This window comes from Ursus arctos, unplaced genomic scaffold (assembly GCF_023065955.2).
Source record: "Ursus arctos isolate Adak ecotype North America unplaced genomic scaffold, UrsArc2.0 scaffold_13, whole genome shotgun sequence".
NCBI classification, from domain to species: domain Eukaryota; kingdom Metazoa; phylum Chordata; class Mammalia; order Carnivora; family Ursidae; genus Ursus; species Ursus arctos.
The window spans coordinates 49935037-49961586 of NW_026622797.1; the positions used below are offsets into that span (position 1 = coordinate 49935037).

A 26550-nucleotide genomic window follows, 5' to 3' on the forward strand; every position below is an offset into this window, starting at 1 on the left:
CACAATATACTGTAATTACCTATTTTCCCAGGGTGTCTGGGTAGCCCAGTTGGTTAAACATCTGCCTTCGGCTCAGGTCATGATCTCAGGGTCCTGAGATCGAGCCCCACATCAGGGTCCCTGGTCAGCAGAGAATCTGCTTCTCCCTCTGCCCTTCCCCCAACTCAAATAAATAAATAAATAAAATCTTTTTAAAAAATTACCTATTTCCCCTTGCCTGAAGGTCAAGTACCATGTCTATCCATTGCTGTACAGCACTTGGCACCAAGGTTGCGTGTACTGCTGTTCAGATTGTGCCCTTAGGCAGCCAGCAATGGCAGAGATCCAGCCTATGTTTTACTTGCCAAGCTCTGCACCCTGGCATGGGGCTACACCTGCCTAGAGGAAGGGGTGCCTTCTTTTAATGTGCATAAAACACCATATGGGATCATGGTGGCTCTATCTGTCACACAGTAAGGGTCTGGATAATGTTAGTATCCTCTCTCCCTTCTTCACTCCTCCATCAGCTGACACCACTACTTTTGGAATGTGGCCAAGCATCATCCCAGTCTCCAGATTCTAGTCTCCTCTGGAACCATGAAAAGCAAGGAGGCCTCAAGGGGCGTCCTTCTTGGGAAGAGAACGCCCCTTGGCTCCTCTTCTATAGAGACTTTGGTTTGAGGATAAGGTGGTCTTTGTTAAAACTAAACACAGTACATTATAGCCTCTAAAGAATTAAATAGGATCTTAGAATTTTAAACCTACAGAACTCAAAGGGCTCTTCTGGTCAAGGGAAGGCATACACAAACAGGCAGGCCACCTTGCCCCTGTCCTTGGCCATGACAGACATTCCTAATCAATTACAACACGCTCATAAGCTTGGGATGTCTCAGAATCCTCTGCAGAGCATTAACTGTTAGAATTGACATTTAAAGGAAAACTTATTTTTTATCTTCGACATAACCCAACTCCATATTTAAAGAGTGAGGTGAATGAGGACCCTCTCCTCCATGACCCCCATTATTCCACAGTTCTGTCCCTTCATCTCTAGTTAAAATTGTCCTCGGGTGATTCCCACCTATCATTTCACGAACACTCTTAAATGGCCCCTTTCCAAGGAAGTCTTTCCTCAGCAGTTCCATTCCTTGAAATCAAACTCTAGACACCCTAGTACTAAAAATATTTGCATGTTTAATTTCAGAGAGCTACTTCAATGTCCTCACTCATCAGATGAAGAGTCGAGGTTCGGAGACTGAAGAGAAGTGATTTGCCTGAGACCTCAGGGAAACTTATAACTGAGCCAGGTAAAGTCCAGATATTCTAACTCCACGGCCATGACTCACTCCACTCTATGTCCTTGTGGCTGATGTTCATTTTTATTAATACTCAGTACATGGAATCACAGACTTCAGAGTTAAAAATAATCTTATACAATACTTTTTTAAACTTCCACATCAGAGAGAAGTTCCTTTCTCTATTGCTCCATTCTCTGTGGTGTATTAAAAGGGACATGTTGAAGTCTAGAGAGTTTAGGAAGTAAGAGGTATAGTCGAAAAATACTGAATCTTTATCAGTCACTGCTCATCCACTGTCTATGACTTGGGCTCTGGGTGGGCACTTGTTTTGCTCACACTTTTATTGACCAAAGTCCTGCCGTGAAATTATCACACACTAACTGACCACATGATTTAGGTCTCTAGGCTCATCCCCCTTAAATGATGGTTTCCTTTGATCTTAAGGAAACACACAGTCATCTACAATAAACAATACAGGAATAGAGCAAGACCCGCAAGTTAGAGACATTTTTTTTCTTTTTCTTTTTCTTTCTACTTCCTGACCTCCTTATTTGGGTGCTTCAAATAAAACAGATCAGAAACAAAAACAGACTTCCTGAATACGTTTTATCCTAAATACAAATGTAGTGAACATGTGGTTAGACTTCTGGAAACTATTCTAAAAATTTGATCCCAAATATAGATTGGGCTTATAAATGGTTGACTTGGCTACTGGGTAGATGAGATAATGAAACTAAGAAGTCTTAGAGGACTATCCTGTGATGTTTCACAGGAGAGAAAGATACGCTTCAGCCTCATTGGGCAACAGGTATATAGTCAAACCCTCCAGCAAAATAGTCAGTCTACAGAGGTATATTTGCCCCACCCTTCCTTCAAATGCATTCTTCCATTGTGTAAATCCAGAAGTCTACGGAAGTGAATGCACTGGCTGAGATCATGAGACCGACACTGGTATCCACAAACTGGGCACCTATAAAAGTATCAAGGTAGGACTGGTCACTATTTTGGTAGCCAGCTATCAGTTAGTTAAGGGCTTACAAACTCAAGTTTTTTTCATTCTCCAGGATTCTCTAGCCTGTTCTATCATCCCCATTTTTTTTAGTGAGCTGTCAACTTACCTGTCACCTCCTCTTTGAATTTCTCCCTGAGGCCCTGGGCCACAGTTAAACATTCCCTCTTTTGTGTCCTCACAGAACGTTTCACATAACTCTAGCAGGTTATCTTTACAAATCTTTGAAGTTACTTTTTTGTTTACAGAGCTTTCCCTTACTGGACTGAATTTACAGCCAGAGTCAATGGCTTATTTACCTTTGTAACTCCAGCACATACCAAAGTGCCTGGGATTAAGTAAGCACTAAATAAATGCCAGTTGAATAATGCATGAATGAATAAATGAGTGAATGAGTGGTCTGATACAAATGGTCTTTCAATTCGCTTTCACCTATTTGTTCTATGATCATATTTATTAAGTATTACTATTACTCAACACTAAGCTCTGTACTGTAAGGGGAAGAGGAAAGAGGAAAGGAAGCTTACCCTGCAGGATGTTTTTTCTCCCCCTAGGAGACTGCAGAACTGTGTAACACTCCTCTCTTTCTTTCTTTCTTTCTTTCTTTCTTTCTTTCTTTCTTTCTTTCTTTCTTTCTTTCTTTTCTTTCCTTCCTTCCTTCCTTCCTTCCTTCCTTTCTTTCTTTCTTTCTTTCTTTCTTTCTTTCTTTCTTTCTTTCTTTTAAAGGAAATGTGGTCCTTGACTGCACAGGTATGCTGACTCCTCCAACTAGCTGAGTGAACTATCCAGGCAGGTTGAGGTAAGAACATTTGGGAAACTGGATATGGCATGATAAGGGAGTATGGAAGCAGATCTGCTCTTATCCCTTAATATCACTCTACATGTATTTTTTTTTTCTCTGCCAGAGAAATACAGAAGGACAGATTTATCCAAGGCACTGGTGCATCAATGTTGTGTGTGTGTGTGTGTGTGTGTGTGTGTGTGTGTGTGTGTGTGTGTGTTTCTTATTTCTTCTGCTCCACTGAGTAAAATATTTGAAGTCGGGACAGCTCAAGATCAAGTTTACTTATTTGTTTGCTTATTTTAGATGCTGGCTTATGTAAAAGGGTGTGACTGATGGAAATCTCTGGGCTCTCCAGGGGAAAACAAAACTGCATAGATTGAAAAAGCAGAGAAATGGCCCATAAACAAAGAACCTCTTCTGGGTTAAAATACAAAGATACTGTTATTCTTAGAGTGTTAGCTCTTTCTTTTGCCCTTCTGAACCAGAAGATCAAGGTCAAATGTGGCAAAGAAAGCAAGGTTCCCATGCCAAGTTTAACATGCCTCCTCCCTCTTCCCTGAGAAGGGTAGGGTATGGAGGGGGAGTAAAAAGGTCTAAAGGAAATTACACACCTGGGGTCAGCCTTGAGGCCCTCCTTGGAGTCTCTCAACCCTTTCTTTTCTTGTGGTTGCCCCACCATGAAAAAGGTGTCCCTTATGGTAGGGAAATCTTCCAGCAGGGCTCTCAGGCTATTGCAGTATGCCATAATCTGACCCCGAAGAGCATAGTGAGACATACGGCAGTTGAACCTGAAAAGTCAGAAGAGATGATGTCCACAAAGTGAATCAAAGTTATTCCATCTTTTCCAGAAGGATCTACTTCCCTAAAAGATCTTTCAAAGATAATAGAGGGCCTCATCAAGAAGAAAGTTCTATCTGGGTCAGGTTGCTATTGCCTGAAGGCAGAGGCATGAACCTCTTCAAAGCACCTCCCATCCTTCACTTCTGATACTCTTCTATGTGTCAGAGGATAGTTTGGTTTGGTTTTATCCAAGAGAATTGTGTTTATTTAAAAACAAACCACCTAGAGATCTGAAGGGGCACCTGCACCCCAATGTTTATAGCAGCAATGTCCACAATAGCCAAACTATGGAAAGAGCCCGATGTCCATTAAGAGATGAATAGATGAAGATGTGGTATATATATACAATGGAATATGACCCAGCCATAAAAAAAAAAAAAAAAAGAAAGAAAGAAAGAAAGAAAGAAAGAAAGAAAGAAAGAAAGAAAGAAAGAAAGAAATCTTGCCATTTGCAATGACATGGATGGAGCTAGAGGGTATTATGCTAAGTGAAATAATCAATCAGAGAAAGGCAATTTTCATATGATCTCACTGATATGTGGAATTTAAGAAACAAAAAAGAGGATTATAGGGGAAGGGAGGGAAAAATAAAACAAGATGAAATCAGAGAGGGAGACAAACCTTAAGAGACTTTTAAAAAAAAAGATTTTATTTATTTATTTATTTCAGAGAGAGAGTGAGAGAGAGAGAGATGAGAGAGCACACAGAGGGAGAAGTAGGCTCCCAACTGAGCAGGGAACCCGAAGTGGGGCTCTATCCTAGGACCCTGGGATCATGACCTGAACCGAAGGCAGACACTTAACCAACTGAGCCACCCAGGCACTCCCTATAAAAGACTCTTAATCATAGGAACCAAACTGAGGATTGCTGGAGGGGAGGATTGCTGGGGGATGGGGTAATAGGGTGATGGACATTAAGGAGGGCATGTGATGTAATGAGCACTGGGTGTTATATAAGACTAAGGAATCACTGAACTCTACCTCTGAAACTAGTAATATACTATATGTTAATTAGTTTAATTTAAATTAAAATACATAAATAAATAAATGTTTGGTAGAAAAAAATAAATAAAAAATTAAGAAAACCACCTGACTCATTGTCTGGATTTCTACATAACACTGCAGTTTATTGAATTCAGAGTCAGAGAAATCAGCATATGTTGTTCACATATACCATACTTACTTCTGACAATATTCAACTATAACGTCTCTCTTGACTTTACCGATTTCATCCTGTAATAAAAGAGAATGATAATTCCTCTATTAGATGGTTGGCCATTAAAAACTCTCCATTCTAGTACATGTATACAAACTTAGAGCAAATTTAAAGTAGGAAAAGGCTGCACAGTTGAGAAATTCTTTCTGAAGGCCAACTTGCTGAGAAATACTCCTCCATGGTTCTCTCCCACTCCTGCACACCTTGCTGAGTATGCCAAGAATGGAAGGCCCTGACCACTCTTTACCTAGGCCATTTCTCAGGGTTCTGTTTGCAAAGAACAACCTAGAGGGATGAGGTAATGTCTCCCTCCAGGAAAAATAGCAAGCTTGCCATAAAAAGAGGTAGATTCCTTAAGCTCAGTGTCATTCGACCGGGACAAAAACCCACTGTATACATCTGGGCTCCTCCATGTTGCCCGCCTTGGGACTTGGGAGGCAAAGAGAACTCATACAAACATAAAGGTCATGTCACCTGCTCTGCTGTGAGTCATAAAGTTCTTTTCTCTGATCTAGGAGTCTTGCGTCGTCTAATCTGATAGGCACTGGATAATCCTGAAGTGCAGTTAATGAGCTAAAAAATTTTTCACTAGGTCAATATTTTTTGAATATAGTAGTAAAAAAAGGTAACTGAATATCTCAATTACTTATTATAAGGAGTCCTTTGCCTCCATTGTTGTTCAGCAGTAGTCTAGAAGTCTGACCTCCCTCACATTCCATTTGTAGAACTCGATTAGGGAAACTTAAGTCTTTTCTTTTCAGTCATAGATAGGGAAAAAGCCTAGAGACTGTAAACTTGTGATTTCTTTCCCAAATAACTATGTATTAGTCTAATGAGTTCCTCCTCAAAAAAATTAATGAATAATGAAACATATTCACAAAATTAAGCAATACTTTGAACTGATTAAAGGCTTGAATTTTATATTTTCCAACAGATTAGGCTAGTATAAAACCCTTAAATAGAAACATGTCATTAATATCTGGAAAATCAGATAACATATGAATTCAATAGTAAGAGTCTTTGCTCACCTTGTCTAAACACCCTGAACATCTGTGGGTCACTCAAGAGTGGGCTTATGTTCCAGAGCAGGTGCTGAAACTAGTTCCGTTTAGAAAGTGACAAAACAAAATATGGTCTTGGAAAAAATGTGCATATTTTTAAAACTAGACTGCAATTAGCTTGAATTACTTCCTTTCTATTTCTTATTGAATTCCCTTTTACAGTTCTTTATATTTTCAATAGTCCTATCCAAATAGGCTGAAAGCAACAGATTACAAGTTAAGAATTTTTATTTGCTCAAATGTAAAAGATAATGAGAGCTTTAGGGAGCCCTTCCCACTAAACTCACAAGGCTCTTCATTCTGTTGGCCATGGTTTGTTTCCTGAGGAGGAAGGCGTTCAGCATCATGTCCCGCAGCCCCACCTTTTCTAGTTGAAGAGACACAAAAGCCTCCGGAGCCCTGACAAGTGAACAGAGACATCTGAGCCCAAGGCAGGAAGTTAAGTGGACATATAATAAGAAGACAACACAAGAGCTCCCTGGAGGACAGGAAACCTGGAGCTGAGTACGGGGCATTGCAAAAGGAGAGCAGGTAGCTCTGTCTTCACGGTTCTCAGCTTCTTCAGATGTTTCTGATTATATTCACTGAGGTTGCTGATGTGTCACCATTCTTCTTGGGACCCCCATGTGCCTGGAACATGTATCAGCAGTCCCTCCTCTGTCCCCAACTTCATAGCCTGGCTCAGTGTTTGTACGACCCAGGTCCCTTTGCGCCCTCCTGGCCTCTACTGCAGGGTTACCTGGACTGAGGTGGCCTCCCAAGGGTCCTCTTGACTAGACGTATTGGGCTTAAATCTTCCACCCACATGTTGGGAATGTGAACTTAGGGTATTCAAACTCTGGCTATATGTCAGATTAATGACATCTTGGGGGAGTAGAGTAGTTTTGCTCTTTTTTCTTTTTCCATTTTAAATTTGCCAGAATTAAATTAAACTATCATTGGAAATACTCAGAATATTTATTATAGAATACAAATATCTCCTTTCTCTGTCATGGTAGAAAGAGATTGGGACATTATAGGACACTCCTGATTTATAGCCATCTCTCTGTAGAGGCTGTAGCTCTCTGATAATGCAGCACCTTATTAACCTAAGCATTGGTAAAACCCTTGTTAGCATAGTGAGGGTAGTTCTGTGCTTTTCAGTTTAAGATAAACATGGAAAATTTGAAGAGGCTCATATTCTTCTTCCTTGTGTTCTATCTGTTGGAGTTTGAAAAATACAGAAAGAGGGAAGATAAAGGGGAGACAAAAAGAAAGGAGAAAAGGGGAGAAGGAAGGAGAAAAGGGGTTGAAATAAGGAACCAATGACTCTCCATAGACTGTATATTGGAAGGAGTTGAGCTTCTCAGTGTTCACACATGGTCTTCATAGAAGGTCTTAAAAATTAAACACATGCTGGTCACTTTGGGGATTTAGGCATCCTTCAACCCCACAATACTATGTTTTTAACTGGCTTAAAAGAGGACACTTTTGTAATTTTAAACAAACCCCTAGGTCAGTACCTTTTGGTAGCCTGGAATCTTTCTGAAGGATGAGTGAGAGTGTCTGGAACTTTTGGAGTTGGGGCTAACAGTAAGTTCTCTATGCCATTCACAATTCTGGAATTTCTTCTTCTGTCTGGACCCATTCCACCATGACTTCTCAGATCTGAACTTATTTCCTAAAATGTTTTAAACCAAAGTGAATTAAGTTTGTTGGATTTGTAAATCCTGTAGTACTGGCTGCAAAATTATCTCACAGCCACAACTGACCCCACACACATGTGAAATGCCTAAGTACCTGGGGTGGGGATGAGTTGGAGTAGAAGAGAGAGGAGAAGGGAAACAGAGGGGAGGAGAGCAGAGAGGAAGAGAGGGAAGGGAAGAGAGATTTTGCACAATGTAGGGGTGAGGCAGTAAGTGTAACTAATTCTAGAACAAAGTGAAGTTGTCTAAATTGCCCTGAAAAAAATTCTCCATTCTACAAGATAGCTAATTGGAATGCTCTGTATAGAGTGGCCTCTCAAAAAAATACTGCTGATGGACTTCATGGCTGCAAGGTCTGAAAAACTGACACAGGGTGCCTACTGTGGTTCAGCCTAGGCAAATGGAGGTAGGCTATATATGCTGCCATGAACAATGTAATGATAAAGGGCAGGGAAGTGGGAGGGTGTGGAAGAAAAACTTCCTATGGAATTTTGTTGTGGCAGCCTAAGTGGACGGATACAGGAGCAATAAATGCACACTGCTTCTATCTTTATCACCCTCTCACTCCTTTACTCTGACAACCTTGCTTTCAAGCAAGTCTTGCTTTCAACACCATTAGAACTATTAGAACTGCTCTCTCAGTCAGCAGTGAGCTTTTGAGAATGTCAAATGGCCTCATTCTAATCCCCAATCTTCTGGTTCTTCCCTCTACATTTAACTCTAACAACTTTCAACTTCTTATTCTTTTTTCCTCTTCTTTTAAAAACAATGGCTTTACTGAGATATAACTGCCATTTAATAAACAGCGCATATTTAAAGTGTGCAATTAGATAAGTTTTGGCATATGTATACAACTATGAAATCATTACTGCAATCAGAATAATGACCTTCCCATCCCCATTCTCAAGCAACCACTGTTCTCTGCTTTCTCCGACTATAGATTAGAAAGCATTTCCTAGAATTTTATATAAATGGGAGTCATGCAATATATACTCTTTTTTGTATGGCTTCATCCATATTGTTGTGTATCTCAATAATTCATTTGTTTGTATTCTTGAGTAGTATTCCATTATATGGTTATACCACAATTTGTTTATCTGTTCACTTGGTGAAGGACATTTGGGTTCTTTCCAGGTCTTGGTTATTTTAAATAAAGCTTCTATAAACATCTGAGTATGTTTCTGTATGAACATGTGTTTTCATTTCTCTTGGGTAAATAAATACCAAGGGGCGGAATGGCTGGATTATATGGTAAGTGTATGTTTAACATTTTAAGAAATTGTCAAAATGTCTTCCAAGGTGATTGACCATTTTGTATTCCCTTCAGCAGTGTATGAGAGTTCCAGATCTTCCATATCCCTGCCAACACTCAAAATAGCCAGTCTTTTAAACCTTCCCTCCTCCTTCCCTCATTTCCTCTTATTCCCTTTCATTGTCTCCGTCTTTCTTCTTATTATATCATCAGTCCTCTTCTTGTCCACCCTTGTAGGAGAGCACATAAACACACACACACACATTCACACATTATTTCTATATATTCACATACATTACTATATATTCATATATTACTATATATATTCACATATTCATATATATATATATATATATATATATATATATATCTCCCTAATGTCTTCCTATTCCTGCCCTGTGCTCCAATCCAATGACTTCCAACATTTGCTTTTTGAATGGATCTTAGGGACTCATAATCCTCTCACTCTCCATTTCAATAAGAATAACCCCACTTATATCTGTTTTATATATTAGTATTCTTTATAAGATTAAAGTAATTGAATAAAGAATTCCTTATGTCAACTATGTATGAAAATCACCAGTGGTGGTCAAGCTGGGCTCCTCATTTTTATCTATTACCTATCTCCCCTTTCTTGTTCCTAAGCCTGAGTTATCTGAAGACTCTTCTTTCTGCCTGTCAAAAAGCTCATCCTTCAGTTTTCCCAAATGTCCCCTCTTCGTGTTGCCCTTCCTAGTTCCCCAGATGTGACCTTTCTTTTCTTTAAATTCTTCTATAGCTTGTTGAACTTCTTTTATTCCTTGTGCTTAAACCACTTGTGAGCCTGTCCCCCTTATATACATCGGTCTATAAGTTCCTCAGGAGCATGAATTGTGTCTCAGTATGATAAGCCTAACTTGTAGGAGGTACTGCATTAAGATTTCGGGGGTTGAGGTTTAAAAAAATCAATATAACTCACTCTATCCTTATTTTCTACTTCACTATTTAATTTCTGTGGGAATTACTATTTGGCAGTAGAAGTGAGGAATGATTATTCTTGCCACACATAAATTTGGATTCTCCTATTAACATGAAGAGTAGGAAAGAGAGGTTGACAAATGTGATAAGGGGTAAATATGGTGAGCTGTATAGAATCTATAAGACTTAATGTTAAAAGGCCACATGGAAAGTTGATTTCCTAAAACCATGTTTAATTTTACTGCTGAACATACATACACATGAGAACTATACTGTTGTTTTAAAAAGTGGGAAAAAATCTCTATGAACTGATGTGGAGTCATTTCCAGGATATACTGTTAAGTGAAAAAACAAAGTCCAAAAGAGTATATGTAAATAATATCCAAACCCTCTTCATGATAAAATCATTCAACAAACTAGGAATAGAGAGAAATGTCCTCAACCTATAAAAGGCATCTATGAAAAACCCATAATTAACATCATAATTCATGGTAAAAGATTGAAAGCTTTCTCCCTAAGATCGCGACTAAGATAATAATACCCACTCTTGCCATTTCTATTCAGCCTTTTACTGGAGGGTCTAGTTAGGGCAATTAGGCAAGAAAATGAAAGAAAAGGCATCTAGATTGGAAAGGAAGAAGTGGAATTATTTCTATTTGCAGATGACATGATCTTGCATATAAAAGTCCTAAGGAGGGATGCCTAGGTGGCTCAGTTGGTTAAGCGTCTGCCTTCAGCTCAGGTCATGATCTCAGGGTCCTGGGATTGAGCCTATGTCAGGTTCCCTGTTCAGTGGGGAATCTGCTTCCACCTCTCTCTCTCTGCCCCTTCCCCCACTGCTTGTAATCTCTCTCTCTCTCAAATAAATAAAATCTTTAAAAAAAAAATCCCAAGGAATACATATATACAAGTAAACTATTAAAACAAATTAACTAGTTTAGTAAAGTGGCAGGATAGAAGATCAATATACAAAAATCAATTGTATTTCTATACATTAGTAATAAGCACTATGAAAATGAAATTAAGAAAACAATTCCATTTATAATAATATAATAAAAAGAATAAAATATTTTGGAATTAATTTAACAAAAGAAGTATAGAACTTGTACACTGAAAACTACAAAATACTGTTGAAAGAAATTAAAGGAGACCTAAATAAATAGAAAGACATCCGTGTTCATGGATCAGAAGACTTAAGATGGCAATAGTATTCAAACTGATCTATAGATTCAAAGCAATCCTTGTCAAAATCCCAAAGGGTAATTTTTGTGTGTGTGCAGAAATTGACAAGCTGATCTTAAAATTCATATGAAAATGCAAGGGACCTAAAATAGCTAAAGCAATCTTGAAAAAGAAGAGCAAAGTTGGTGGACTCATCCTTCTTCATTTTAAAACTTAACACCACTCGACAGTAATAAAAACAGCAGTGGTACTAACATAAAAATAGACATATAGAACAACGGAATAGAATTTAGGGTCCAGAAATACACTCTTAGATTTATGGCCAATTGATTTTTCACAGAAGTGTCAAGACAATTCAATAGCAAAAGGTGAGTTTTTTCAACAAATGGTGCTGGGACAGCATACCACATGCCAAAGAATGAGTTTAGACCCTTTCCTCATACTATATACAAAAATTAACCATAAGTGGACCATAGACCCAATTGCAAGAGCTACAACTACAAAACTCTTAGAAGAAAACAGAGGAGTAGATCTTTGTGACTTTGGATTCAGCAATGATTTCTTAAATATGACACTAAAAGAAGTGACAAAAGAAAGACTAGGTGAACTGGACTCATCAAAATGAAAAACCTGTGCTTCAAAGGATACCATCAAGAAAGTGAGAAGATGATCCTCAGAATTGGAGAAAATATTTGCAAATCATATACTTGATAAGTATACATATACTTGTATTCAGAATACATAAATAACTCTCACAATTCAATAATAAAAAGACAATTTTATTTTATATAAAGGGCAAAGGATTTGAAAAGAAATTTCTCTAGTGAAGATATAAAAATGGCCAATAAGCACATGAGAAGATGTTCAATGTCATTAGTAATTAAGAAATGCAAAGCAAAACCACAATAAGATCCATCTTTTTCCCAATAAGAGGGCTAAAATAAAAAAGAGAGACATTAACAAGGGTTAGCAAAACTCAAAACATATGTCCTTGCAAAAACCTGCACATGAATGTTCACAGCAGCATGATTCATAATAGCCAAAAACTAAAAACAACTTAATGCCTGTCAACTGGTGAATGGATAAACAAAATGTGGTCTATGTATTTAGTGAAATATTGCTCATCAGTAAAAAGGAATGAAGTATTGATACATGCTACAACATGGATGAAACTTGAAAACATACTAAGTGAAAAAATCCAGATACAAAAGGCCATATGTTGAATGATTCCATTTATGTGAAATGTCCGGAATAGGCAAATCTATAGAGCCAGAAAGTAGATTACTGTTTGCTAGGGACTGAGGGAAGAGGGTGGAATGGGAAGTGACTGCTAAAGGGCACAGGATTTCCTTTGAAAGTGATGACAAGGATCTGGAATTAGATAGTGGTGATGGTTACAAGATCTTGTGAATTATATACTTTAAAGGGGTAAATTTTATATTATGTGAATTATATCTCAATAACAACCAAAGAAATCTGGGGGGAAAAGGGTTATACATCGTGTGTTACCTTTTGTAGAAAAAAGAAAGGATAAATGTCTCCATTTACTTTCACAAAGAGAAATGCAGGAAGAATAAAACAGAAAACAATAAAATCATTTACCTACAAGGGGGAGGGGTAGAGGAACAGGCTATTTTATGCTGGATGATTCTAGCTAGCCAATATTATAGAGTTACAGACAGGAAAAAAATTGTTAGCAAATCACTAAAAATTAGGAGACCCAGTAAGGATTTGGTCATGTGTTGACTTCATATTAGTAAAGAAGGAAAGGAGGGAAGGAAAGAAGATAAAACAACAGACAAGAAGGGAAAGAAGGAAGGAAGAGAAGGAGGGAAGGGGAGAAGGGGAGGAAGGAAAGAAGGGAGGAGAGAGGGAGCAGGCTAAAGGGAAGAAGGGGCATCGGCTGTCATAGTGGTAGCATGCCTCAGGTTTCTCTATTTTACAGGCTGACCTTCACATTGGCAGGACAGCCCCACCGGGGCGTGTGATAGAAGGATGCCTGTTGGACAGCCACCATCAAGGCATTTTTCTGAGCTGCTTGGCATGCAAGGGTCACTTGCATATTTTCCACTCCTGAATGGAATAAGAGCTAAAGGAATAAAATGTGAGAAGGTATTAGGAATTTTTGCCATAAAGAAAGAGATGAAATTGAGGATTTGAGATCACCACTTATTTAACATGTAAACATATGAATCAAACTGCAGGATGAACTGAGATCCTTGCTCCTCAGCCACGGGAATGAATCTGGTCTCTCTCTAAGCACCATTTCACCCCAGGAAGGCACCCTCCAGACCTGATTTGCTCTGCAGCTGGACACCATCAGGTTTCTGGTCAGAAAAGGATGAGTAAGCTCTGATGAACTAGCAACTACTAGCAACTACTCAGTGGCAGCCTTTTAAAACTGCCAAGATTAGATTAATGTTTAAAAAATACACACACAGGGGGTGCCTGGGTGGCACAGTGGTTAAGCGTCTGCCTTCGGCTCAGGGCGTGATCCCAGCGTTGTCGGATCGAGCCCCACATCAGGCTCCTCCACTATGAGCCTGCTTCTTCCTCTCCCACTCCCCTTGCTTGTGTTCCCTCTCTCGTTGGCTGTCTCTATCTCTGTCGAATAAATAAATAAAATCTTAAAAAAAAAATACACATACAGGGGTACCTTGGTGACTCAGTCAGTTAAGCATCAGACTTCATCTCAGGTCATGATTTCGGGGTCCTGGGATCGAGTCCCAAAGTGGGCTCCACACTCAGCAGGGAGTCTGCTGGTCTCTCCCTCTCCCCCTCTCCCTGCTTGTGCTTTTTCTGACTAGCTCTCAAATAAATAAAATCTTTTAAAAAATTAAAAATTAAAATTATTTTAAAAAAATAAAAAATACACACACAAATACAAACCTACACATACAGAGGCAAAGAACTCCATCTGAGTGGAAGGGGAAAATAACAGCACCAAGTTTAAGAAGATCAGATAAAAGCTCCAATAACAAGTGCATATTTTAAAAACTTGGTACAAAGATGGTTCACTACATGTGCTTCCTTTAAAAACCTAACAGAAGTTATTGCAAGGGGTGTAGCAGGCTCCATGGTTCAAACCAGACCAATAGGCACATCAAATAAGACAAGGCTATCACCATTATTTATGAAGTTGGAAGCTTTTTTTTCTACATGACAGCCAAACATATGAATTAAATATGATGAACTGTAAAGAAAATACATGAGCAAATTGCTTAATTTTACTTCGGTTTTCTTTTAAAAAAATAATTTACCTTAAGGATGGCTTCCTTTGTATAAAAGCTAAACTTGCCAACCTGGTTATCATCCACCTCAGAGATGGCTAAGACAAGAGTAGTAGGAGAATATCTGCAAGAAGAAACATGATGTTGTTCTGTTGTACCATGTCATTAGTCAAGGGATGCCCATTCTGATGGGACCGATTGTATGTGAGCAGCTCTAAGACGTCAGCAATAATAGCAAGTGCAGATGTTACACAAGACTTGATATTTCTGTCCAAAGATTGAAGGGCTCTGGGGTCTTTTCAATCTTTATTGGACTTGATCTCCCTGCAGTTTCCTTGTGGTAACCACTGACTCCAAATTCTTTTCTCTTGATCCCCATTCCACCATTTTATTCTGTTTTTCTTTGTACCTTCGACCTCATGTCCTCAGGCTTTTCACTGACTCAAACCCCTTTGTCCACTCCCTGAAAGCTATCCAGTTCTTCCTCTCTTCCTTTGCCCCAGTAATTATCTAAATGTTCTCTGCAACTTTGTTTATGCCTTGAGATATAGTCCTTTGTCCATACCTAAGAGACTTTGTCACGTAGTATCTATGAATCCTGGTTTTTTCATCTGTAAATGGGAGATACCCCTATCTCATAGGGTTAAGGCAAATATTAAGTGGGATAATATGCATGAACGTGCTTTTTAAAATGTATGCCACTATGCTTATGTTTGATATATGTTGTTGGTATAACAGCACTCCAAAGTGGCAACTTTGAAGAATTAACATACATAAAATAAATGCAAACTCAAGAGACAAGATCCTTGGATGCATAAACCTTCCCCTGATAATTCAGAAGTCTCCCCAGATCTTGCAGGATTGTTGGGTCATTGTTGGGAGAACCAATCATAGCTTGACCATGTTAAAGATCACTTGGGCACTTTGTGTTAATTGGTTGATTCCAGTTGAACAAAAATATGCCCTACTTTATATCAGTGTAGAATACCAGCTCCAGCAGGAAGCCCTTGAAGAGCCAGAGAATAGCTTGGCTCCATGTTGGAGACCTAGCTAGCCTCGCCTGAGGCCCAATCACACTTCTTGCCTTCAGTTTCTGTGAGATATCACTATATCCTTATGATAAATTCTCCTTTTGGTTTAGCTAGTGTGATAGGATAAGGCAGGAAATATTTTGCCTCCAGGGGACATTTGGCAATGTCTGGAGACATCTGTAATTGTTACAATCAGGGAGGAGAAGGAGTATTACTGGCATCTGGTAGTAGTGGTCAGGGATGCTGATAAACACCCTCTGCTGTCCAGGACAGTCCCCTAGAAGAAAGAGTTATCCAGCCCCAAATTTCAATAATGCCAAGGTTGAGAAATTCTGGGATACCATGTTCTATCATCCTAACCCTCTCCATTTCAGCCCATGCTCTCTTTGGAGAAGAGAGGAGTTCTTTAACATGTTAACACATCAAAGTTACATTTTGAGCACTGATCCACACTAGCAAAACAAAGGTGACTTTTCTCCTTGGAGTCATCTTTGCTTTCCTTGGGGTGGGGTCAGTACCAGGAATCTCCAGGGACAGAGCTAGGACCCTCAGGGGAAGGGCAGACTAGAAGAGAAGGAAAGAAGAGGGAGACAGAAGTTTCTCCTCAGCACACATCAAAGTCTGATTCAGCACAGAGGAAAAAGATTCCTTTCCCCGACTAAGTAGACTCATGATCTGTTACTAGTAAGACTTTTTTCTTTCCATCGATGGGCTGAACCTATGCGGCATGAAGAAGTTTCACTGCTTAGAGTCCATTTCTGCTGCTGGCCAACAAGAGTCTGACAGATACTGCCCATACACGTTAGATTTGTACATTGTATTAGAGTTTCAAGGAAACAGCTGCTCGCAAAATTTGACTGACTTCTTCCTGGTCCCAGGGAAAGTGGGAGAAGGGATCTGGACTTCTGATCCATGGTTCTTGCCCCATGAAACAAAATATCACACCCCTTTCTACCCAGAAGCAACACGGTCAACCTGGGCAGTGGCTGAGCCTGTGATTCTGTCTCACGTGAGCTCTCTGATCCAATTCCTCCATTACTCAGTGTTTTTAAATTCAATTATTCCCTTTCATTGAGATCTTCCCCCCTTTAGTAAAAAAAAAAAAAAAAAAAAAGAAAAAGAAAGAGAAAAAGAAAAAGAAAAAGAAGAAAAAGAAATGGCATCATGACAGATAGAAAATAAGAGAAGGAATTTAGAAATAAAATTGTATTTGTGTGTCCAGTGGTGATAGAAATTATTTTTCACTGGCTGTTCTTCTACCACTACATTATTTTTACTTTTGACCTTTTCAAGGCTCACCTGTCCACTCGATCACTGTCTTCCAGCAGAGAGGTGACAAAGACAGGAGGTGGATGGTCCAGTTTGTCTTTGAGTGATGCAAATTCAAAGTGAACAGGCCTCAGATACAAATGGAACTCTTCAAAACCCATCTCCCATGCCATTTCCTTATAGAGACTAAAAGGGGGGGATGGATAAAGAACCAAGAGCATTTGCTATTATTTTCCACTAAAAGAAAAGTGGCAAGAAAATCCAAAAATCTGAATAAGCACAAAAGCAAAAGTCAAAACAAGAGTAAGCCAAGTCCAGTATAAAGTGAATGAGTCACAAAGGTCTTGCATCCACTCTACGCTATGACAGTTAAATATAGTAGTTAAAGTAGGAGGAGATGTGCTTGGGCACTTCCTCAACTCTCATTTCCTGCAAGCTGGCTTGTGTCCTCAGAGTGCTCATGGGGTCACCAATATTGCTTTCAGTACAAGGCTCACTATTTTCTCTTAGAACTCTTTCCCGCTTGTCTCTGTCCTCTCTTTGAGGAACATCTTTGTTCTCTTAGATCCAGGATCTCCATGCTCCTGCCTCATGGCCATTATCTCTCAGTCTTCATTGGCTTCTCTTCCTCTTTATTTTCAAATCCTAGTACTTCCTCTATTAGTTTGCTAGGATCCTGTAACAAAGTATCATAAACAGAAATTTGTCTCACAGTTCTGGAGGCTAGAAGTCTGGGATCAAGGTGTTGGTAGGGTTGGTTCCTTCTGAGGGCCATGAGGAAAGGATCTGTTCCAGGCCTCTCTCCTTGGCTTATAGATGTCCATCTCCTGCTTGTGTCTTCACATCATCTTCCTTCTGTCTAAGTTTTCTCCTCTTATAAGAATACCAGTCATATCGGATGAGGGCCCACCCTAATAATTTCATGTTAACTTGATTACCTCTGTAAAGACCCTACCTTCAAATGAGCTCACATTCTGAGGCACTGGGGATTAGGAATTGAACATATGAACCTGCCAGTGGACACAGTTCATCCCTCAACAGTGCCTCTTTTATGAAGATTTCCTTGATCCACTTACAAAGAATGAAACACTCCATTTTCTGAGTTCCCATTGTATTTTGGTTGTATGACTAAAATGTCATGTTAAACTGTCATAGAACTAACTTTTGAATTGTGACCTCCCTGAGAACAAGGATCAAAAATTAAGGGGAGGTAGTATCATAAAAGTTAATAAATATCTTAACTCATAGTAGTAGCTTCTACTACTTTCTAGTTATGTGATCTTAGGCAAATTACTTAACTTTCTAAGCCTCTACTTCCTTGCTGGCAAAATACTAATAAGGATCCTCTTAAGGATATTCTGGAAATTAAATGAATGAATACACATAAAGTCCCCAGTACAGACCCTGGCCATACAAGGCCCTAGGTAATGGTTGGTGGTAGATGATTGGACCCTTTAGGTCTATAGGGCCTCTCATAAGGACTAGAACATGACAGAACTCATACATGTTTGCAATAGACCCTTTAACTCCATATCTTTCCTGCTTATAGGACATGTCCACTTGGATGTCTTCCCATCACCTCACACTCATACCTAAAACCTAACTCATTAATCTGTCTCTGTCTCTCTCCCTACTTGTTGAACCTTCCATACCTCTGTCAGGCCTGAATACCGTCACTGACTCCTCCCTCTCCTCTCTCTAGTCCCTCTACTGCTTCTGCTCTACTATTCAACTTCATCATAGTTAAGAGCAAATCCAGTAAATATTCGAAGTGACTGTGTAGGTTAGGCCTTATACCGGGAGATGGGACACTATGGGAAAAAACATGGGCAGTGTTTTTGCAAGCAGGAAGCTTGCCCCAGCAGGAAAACTGATAAACCAGTATTAAGCATCTAATTGAAAGGCAATGTGCTGAATGGAGAGGAAGCCGGGGTGCCAGGAGGAGGGCCTAGCCTAGCTGAGTGGTCAGAGAGGCATGAAGGGAGGCCTGGGTGGAGAAGGAACAAGTGAGTGAGGTGGTCATTTCAGCCATTTAGAAAGCTCACTCTGGCTGCCCTGGGGCATAAAGGGAACAAGACTTGTAGACAGGGAAACCTGCGGTCTGTTCTCCCTGGTCTGGACCCTCAGTCCCCCTACTGACCGAGCTAAGTATACACTCTCCAGACTCATTCCTATCAGCCGGTGGCGGAGGGTCACAAGTTCCAAGAGTTTGGAAAACGTCTCCAGGAGCAGCACAGGAGAATCTTGGCTTTGGTTCTGTCCTTCGTCTGTTGCAGACTTGAGTGCAAGCAGACCTATCTCCTCCATAAGAAAGGGATCTCCCATTACTTTAGTTGAAAACAGCTAAAAAAAAAAAAAAAAAAAAAAAAAAGCACTTTTTAAAATCAAAAAAAAGAAAGTTCACATATTAAGAAAAACACTCTCGGTGGCACAGTCTCTGGATCCAGATTTTCTGGGCTCAAGTCCTAGCTCTGCCACTTACAAGCTGTGAAATTTTGCATCTCTCAGTTTCTTCATCTGTAAAGGGGGGACAAGAATAGTAACAGCTAAGAGGAACAAGTAGATAATGATTATTACCTAACAGGATTGTTCAGAGAGTTAAGTGAGGTAATATATACAAAAGTGCCTGCTACACAGTATTTGCTGTTATCATTATTATAACTATTTTAAGTCAAAATAAAGAATAGAAGTAGAAGTCCCTGGTATTTTCCAAGTATTTTAGAGGGTGATAATAATAATAATATCCTACAAACTCTTCTAACTGCAGTGTCAAAATGTTTTCACATACATTACCTCATTTCTCTCTTCACAAGATCCCCCATGAAGAAGGAATCACGGAAGCCATGATTTCCATTTCATCAGTGAAAAATCTGAAGCAACACTGAAACTTTCCAAGGTCACACAGCAGTACCAAGAGTAAACTTATGCTTCCTAATTCCAAGTTCAGTAGTTTTACAGTATGCTAAACTGCCTTTACAGTGTATCTCGTGGAAGAGCCAGCCCTGGGCAATTTTTGAAATAAACTCATTGTTCTTTAAGTCTCTCCTGCCACGGTCTCCTCCGCTCTGACATCTCTGCTAACCTCTCACTTACTCCCAGCAAGGACCCAGTTTGGTGCCCCCGCCTCTGCCTTTCCTGGCTTGGCTCCCTAAGGGGGCAAGCTCCCTTATCTGCCCACTTACCTGCCACAGGCCTATTCTACTCAAAGATGCAATTTCTCAATTCTTGACGTCTTCCAAAGTGATATAGAAATGTAAACTAATTTCTGCATGTCTTCTGAGGGCAATACCTGCCCCATTTTTTGGCCTAATACAAAAGGTTAATCTGAGGATTTATCATTTCTGGATACAAATTTGAACACATTTCAAAAATAATAATAATAATTAAAACTGGTATGGCATCAATGGGAAACTAGATAGGTATCTCAAATATTCACCATGAGTTATAAGAGAATTTAACATACATTTAAAAGATCTGGTACCATAATACAATGTGAAAAGAATCTGCAATAAGTGCTGGTAAGATACATGATAGTAATTTTGGAAAAAATTCCATTTTGAGCCATACTTCATACCCTCCTCTCCGCCCCCCTTCTCTGTCTCCAAGTAGAATACTACAGAAGTTAAATATTTTTTTTTAAAGATTTTATTTATTTATTTGACAGAGATAGAGACAGCCAGCGAGAGAGGGAACACAGGCAGGGGGAGTGGGAGAGGAAGAAGCAGGCTCATAGCAGAGGAGCCTGATGTGGGGCTCGATCCCAGGACGCCGGGATCACGCCCTGAGCCGAAGGCAGACGCTTAACCGCTGTGCCACCCAGGCGCCCCTAAATATTTTTAAAATGAAATCAAAACCTTAAGAAATTAGAAAAAAGTAAGACCTAAAACATATGGAAAAAGATTTGCTTTCTGGATTTAGGAAGATAGAAGAAATCACAAAGGAAAAGATCAACAGATTTTACCATATGAAAATAGAGTTAAAAAATAAGAAGACAAATTGGGGGAAATATTTGCAGAAAATATGATGGACAAAAGGCTTAAAAGTTTTCATTTAAGAGAGCTCATGTAAGTGGATAGGAATGACATTAGGATTCTAAGAGATAAATAAAAGGGAAAGAACAGAAGAGTCACAGAAAATACAGCTTGTAACAAGACATTTGGAAGGATATTTAGTCTCAACAAATACCAAGGAAATGAAAATTAACAGTGCAATGCCACCTGTTATATATGGCGAGAGATAGACGTATTTATATTTATATAAATATGTATAGACATTATATGCTTAACCTAATACTGTACAATGTAGCATAATTGGTACTCTTATAAATTATTGGTGGCATTACAATATGCCAACTTGCATCCAAATACTTAAATTTTGTTTCAGTAATTCTACTTCTAAGAATCTATCAAAAGGAATTGACTTAAAATATGGAAAAATCTGTGAGCATGGAGATGTACCTTATAACATTTTTAATAATGAAAAATTAGAAACTACTTGATGTCCAACAATAGGGAAATAGTTGGGTAAGTTATGATTCATCCCTTTAGGGAATTATACTCATAAAGGTGAGTATAAAGACTAGTTAGCAATATGGAAAAATATAAAATACAATGTTAACTGAGGAAACAGGGGATAGGATATGAAGGATATGATCATAACTATGTAAAACATGCATATGAAGAGGATTTGAATTCAGAAAAAAAATTACTGTGAATGCATTTGAGTGATTATATTTAGGGTAATTTTTTTTTGCTTTCTTTTTTTGCTAAAATTCTGATTATTTTAATCAATTTAAAATTAATTTAAAGCAAAATTTTAGTTTGCACAGGAGGGAATAGGAGACAAAGGCAGACACATGGAAGGGATATTTTTGGCAGCTGGGGCCCTTGAAAGTTCATCAAACAGCATGTACCCACAGAGAGTAAGGTCAATTTGGAACCCCAGGCTCAACTGTGATAACCTTAAAAGAAAAAGAAAAGAATTAAAATCTAACTACAAATACCATGTAAATCATTAGGCCACAGTTTAAACCATAGAATGTTAGAGATGAAAGGGACTTTAGAGACCATTAAGCTCACTTCCACCCCCTCCCCTCAAATACACAAACATAATGTAGAAAATAGGAAAGGGAAGCTCAGAGCGGCTAAGAGACTTGTTCAGAGTCACACAGGAAATTAATGGCAGGGCTGAACTTGAGTCCAGGTCCCTGACTCCTCACTTAGCACTCTCTCTCCTCTACCAGATCTCAGCTCAGGAGAAAAAGAGGGAATTTCAGGAAGAGTCTCAGTGGAAATAATATATATAACTTTTAATTAAAAATGTATATTGTTAAAAATAAATAAAGAAATATATATATATATATAAAGCCAGAAAACATTTCCCACATACCTATGTACATCTCCCTTCTAATTGTAGCAGTATCCTGATAAATTAGAAACTTTGACCAAAAATGAAAAAAGAATTACATAAAAAATGTTGGCAAGGCCTAGGACTATGATCTGTCTCTGGCCAGACAGGGGAGGAACAGAGCCAAACAGAAAAACAAAGCTAAGTAGTAACATCTGGGTGGAAACATTCTCTTTGCCAAGGAACCCCCCTCCCCAACCCTCTTCAGAGAACCTACATCTCTCTGGAGCTGAGTGCTGTACCAGGACTCGGGCCTGGCTGGCGTGAGCCACATATCCAGGGCCAGCTGCAGCACACGTCTCTCCAGCAAGGTGAGGCTGCTGGCGGCTGTGGGTCTGCAGGTGTGGCGGGCCTCCCGGAGGAGGTACTCAAGGGATCGGGGGATGAGAGATGCCAGGCCCAGGGAAGGGTGGAACTCCAGTAGATAAACGTTTTTCAAAGCTGGGCTTAAAAAGAGGATCAATCAATGACAATTTTACACAATGAAGAACTTAATCTGTTTCCAAAGATATTTGAATTTTTCATTTTTTAAGACCAATAAAATAGCTGCTATAATCCAGGGCATTATAAAAAATTGGGAGTTCAAAGGGGCCAAAGAGGCCATCCAGACTCCGCCAGATTACTACAAACATGCTCTTTGCTTTAACGTGAACCCCTTTAAAATTGGAAGCCATAAGAGTTTATTTCTGAAAGTCCAATCTGATTCTTAAACTGTATATGGCAAACCTGTAAACATTCTAATAATCGGCATTTAGTCAAATATTTGAAAACAAAATAACTTAAAAGTGACAATATAACTCAAAAATAAAAATATTAAACAAGTAATTTCTATGATTGGTTTCTATTTTTCCCCCCTGAGTCTTTATCCTTTTCCCTAAGAATGGTAATAAACAAAGACAAATTTTAAACTCTGTACACAACTGCCAGAATCATTCATGTTTGCCATGAGAATGTCCTATTTTATAAATGGATGAGACCAGAAATAATAAAATGCTCGTCTGTCGGTATTCCCTTAAAATAGAGGATCAGTGTAAGTCAAGGGCCTTTTTCTCCCTACATCGAACTGAAGAGCGTAAATCCTTCTTAAATCTATACCAATCGGATTCCTCTTTGTTCTAGATCTTAAAAAGTACAATGCTAACGTTGGAAAGGAATCTCATCAAGCAAATAACATTTGCTTTTGAGACTATTCTGACAGGTCCTGGTATCCATATAGTCCTAGCGTGTTCTGCCGAAAAACCTCTCCTGAACAGTAGAGACTTGCCATAGCCAGCTGCACGCACACGCAGCTGATGTCTCAAGCTTATTACAGTGAAGAAATCAGTCTTGAGAAAGGTCTATAGAGAACATGCAGTCTTGTGCCTGGTACCCCCAGGGCTCTTTCTCAAGGGATAAGGTTAGAACAAAATCCCACGGCATCCTGCTTGTCCCCAAGAGAGTTCCATAGCCCGGGGTGGCAAAGTTCTACTGAAAGTGTACACTTGACAGGAGTGCAGGGCCCTGCCTCTGTGGTTCACAACTGTGTCCTCACCTCCTAGCACAGTGCCTGGGAGCTGTAGGTGCCCAACAGATTCTTGTTACATGTTGAAGGGAGCAAGACAATTTCTCCACCTATTTGAAGGCAGTAGAGTGGTTGTGATCAAGGGCCACACAGACCAACCTGGGGCTTGTCACCCACTTACCGATTCCCTCACCACCCTCAAAGGCTGGGAAGGAATGGGGGTTCAAGCTACATGTCAAGGGGGTGACTTTAAGCATGTACCTTCTCTGAGTGATTTCAGGAAATTTAATCTGCTCTTTAAAGGGGTAGTGGTCACAAGGTGAGTCTGCAGAAACCTTTTTGGTGACAGTTACTAGAATAAATAGATTCCTTCTTGGGAAACTTTTAAGCACATCCAAGTTTCATATACATTGGCTTATGTGGCACCTCTGATTAAACTCTCTGATGGCATTTTAAGAGTAACTGCTTCTTTTTATAGAACTTCTCAAGGGAATAAAGATTCTACCCCTGGTGGTATAACTTTAAATTCTAGCTTCCTATTCTTTATTACTTACAAAGCAAATGAATATTGAGGATGCAAGAAAATCCCTCTTGTGGGACTTTTATATCTGCTTCACTCATCTTCCCAAATACTTGAGAGGTACTTTATAGAAGAGTATTTAAACTTAATATCATACCCTTAACTTATCTAAAAGATTAAATGTAAACTGTCTAAAGACAATGCCACCATACCAGCTATTGTTGATGGAAATAAGCTGCTTGCAAATGATGTTAAGGGGAAGTCCAAAGTTACTGCTATCATCTGGACGGCCTTCTTGCCAAAGCCTCTGGACATACTCCCGCTGACGCTCTATCTAGAAATGTAGCATAAAAGTTAAAATTAGAAAAGTTAAACTTTCCCATGGATGTGAATTATGAGCCCTGGTATGAGAAGAACACCAGTCCTTTGTGTCCCTTCATTATTTGACTAATTTTCACCCAGACACGGTTTTGAGGATCCGCTTACATGAAGACACACTGGTCTCTCAGTCTGAGCCACAGATCAGCCAATAAAAGCAAAGGCAACCAAATTCAGACAATCTTAAGGGGCACAGGAAAACCTCTTTCTGTCAAATAATTGACTACAAGGAAAAAATTCTAACCAGGTCTAAGGTAAATGCACTGCCTCAGTTTATCTCCTGCTTACTTCCTGCCACGGACTTTTCCCCCAGAGGACATACACTGTAATTTTTCCTTTTGTGTCCTAAAAATAGCCACAACATTTAAAAAAAAATAATAATCATAACCTTATACATTAATGGCTTGTAAAGGGGTTGTCTCATCATCCTTTCAATACCAATAAACTCTGAAAATAAGTTTCCTATTTTTTGTGGACCATTAAATGTAATTAGGGTTGGAAACTTCCTTTTAAGACCATAGTTATGCTTGGAATTCAACAATGCAAATGAGCTTACAAATAAACATGCTGTACGTGCTGCCCTAGAAAACCCGGATTCTGAACACGCGATGAAAGGAAAGCACTTTTCGGTTCTGGCCTGGGTTTTCCATCGTCTTCTCACATGCGATATTTTAAAATCCAAATGTACTTACGTGCTGATTGAGGATGCCCTTCACTAGCTGCAAGTGAAGCCTCAGGCAGGTGCATTCATCTCGGTAGGCCTTAATGAAATAGGGGTGGCTCAGATCAAACCTTGGGTGCCTGTGCATGATGTCAGTGATCACTTGTGCTAAGGCAAACCTCTCCTCAGAGTCCAACACATGCTGGTAGGCTTCAAAGTAACTGTCAAGAAGCTGCAAATAAGGTTTATGGTGAGGGAACAGCAGAGGCAGCCCTAGGCTCCAGCAAAGAGAGGTTAGACCCCTTCCCCCATGTTTGGAAAGCCCCAGGCATCAGCAGGAGAGAGATGGCTCAGACCCTCTAGGGACCAGCCTGGCAAGGGCAGAGGCAGCACCAGTGCAACCCAAGGGCCACTAGTTAACCCACTGAGGTAGGGAGGGCAAAGGAAGGGACACTAGTTTTGCCTGTGTCCCTTCTTCCTCTGCTCTCTACAGATAAAAGGGGGGTGATATAATGAATAATATAACAGCTGATAGTTATAAGCTCCAATGAGACAGGGCATGCAATGTCACTTCATCAAATATATTTCTCTGCAACACTGTTCTCTACAGACTCATTCTCCCCTTCCATTTTACTCCATCACCAAAGGTAGGCGGGTGGCTTCCTTGCCTCTTTTTTAAAAAAATATTTTTATTTATTTGAAAGAGAGAGTGAGGACAAGCCAGGGGCAGGGAAGAGGCAGGAGGAAAGGAAGAAGCAGACTCCCCACTGAGCGGGGAGCCTGATGCAGCTCTTGATCCCAGGACCCTGGGATCATAACCTGAGCCAAAGGCAGACATTAACCAACTGAGCCACGCAGGTGCCCCTTCCTGCCCTCTTCCTATCCTCAGCTCCATTTCTGACCCCTTTTCTTTAATAGTTGGCCCAAATTTCACCTAGAAATGATAGGGGGTGGTAGAATGGAAGGCTGGGGTGAAAGTCCCCTAAACACAAAGGCATTTATCCCAGACAGGACTCTATGGGGAAGGGCTTCATATACAGAACTCTCAAAGGTGTCAGGGGAGCTTCTTTTCTAGTAGAGGTCACAAACCTTTTCTAAAAACCAAAGAAAGCTCCCAGACACTAACCCAGTAACCATTGAAGAGTGTTCTCAGTGTGGGAATTTGGAGAGAGAGATGCTCTTTATTTTGCTTTTACATTTGTCTGTGACCTTAAGAATTTATGCTCTGTGTATTAATTGTTTGTGTGTAATTAGTCATGGTGCTAATCAGAAAAATGTTCTTCAGAGATCACTGG

The 26550-nt window shown here is 39.6% G+C and overlaps 1 protein-coding gene across 1 annotated transcript in view; it reads right to left on the bottom strand.

Moving 5' to 3' along the window:
• The window catches only part of LOC113264756 (uncharacterized), a 103092-nt gene that overhangs the window by 10500 nt on the left and 66042 nt on the right, over nt 1-26550 (bottom strand). Inside the window, exons 18-28 of the mRNA XM_026511666.4 lie at nt 25287-25487; nt 24429-24550; nt 22413-22641; nt 18930-19132; nt 16820-16975; nt 14520-14613; nt 13211-13348; nt 7686-7843; nt 6471-6582; nt 5090-5139; nt 3679-3855 (exon numbers count right to left, since the gene is read on the bottom strand). Of these exons, the coding sequence (XP_026367451.3) occupies nt 3679-3855; nt 5090-5139; nt 6471-6582; nt 7686-7843; nt 13211-13348; nt 14520-14613; nt 16820-16975; nt 18930-19132; nt 22413-22641; nt 24429-24550; nt 25287-25487 (1640 nt within the window). The remainder of the gene's footprint in view (nt 1-3678; nt 3856-5089; nt 5140-6470; nt 6583-7685; nt 7844-13210; nt 13349-14519; nt 14614-16819; nt 16976-18929; nt 19133-22412; nt 22642-24428; nt 24551-25286; nt 25488-26550) is intronic.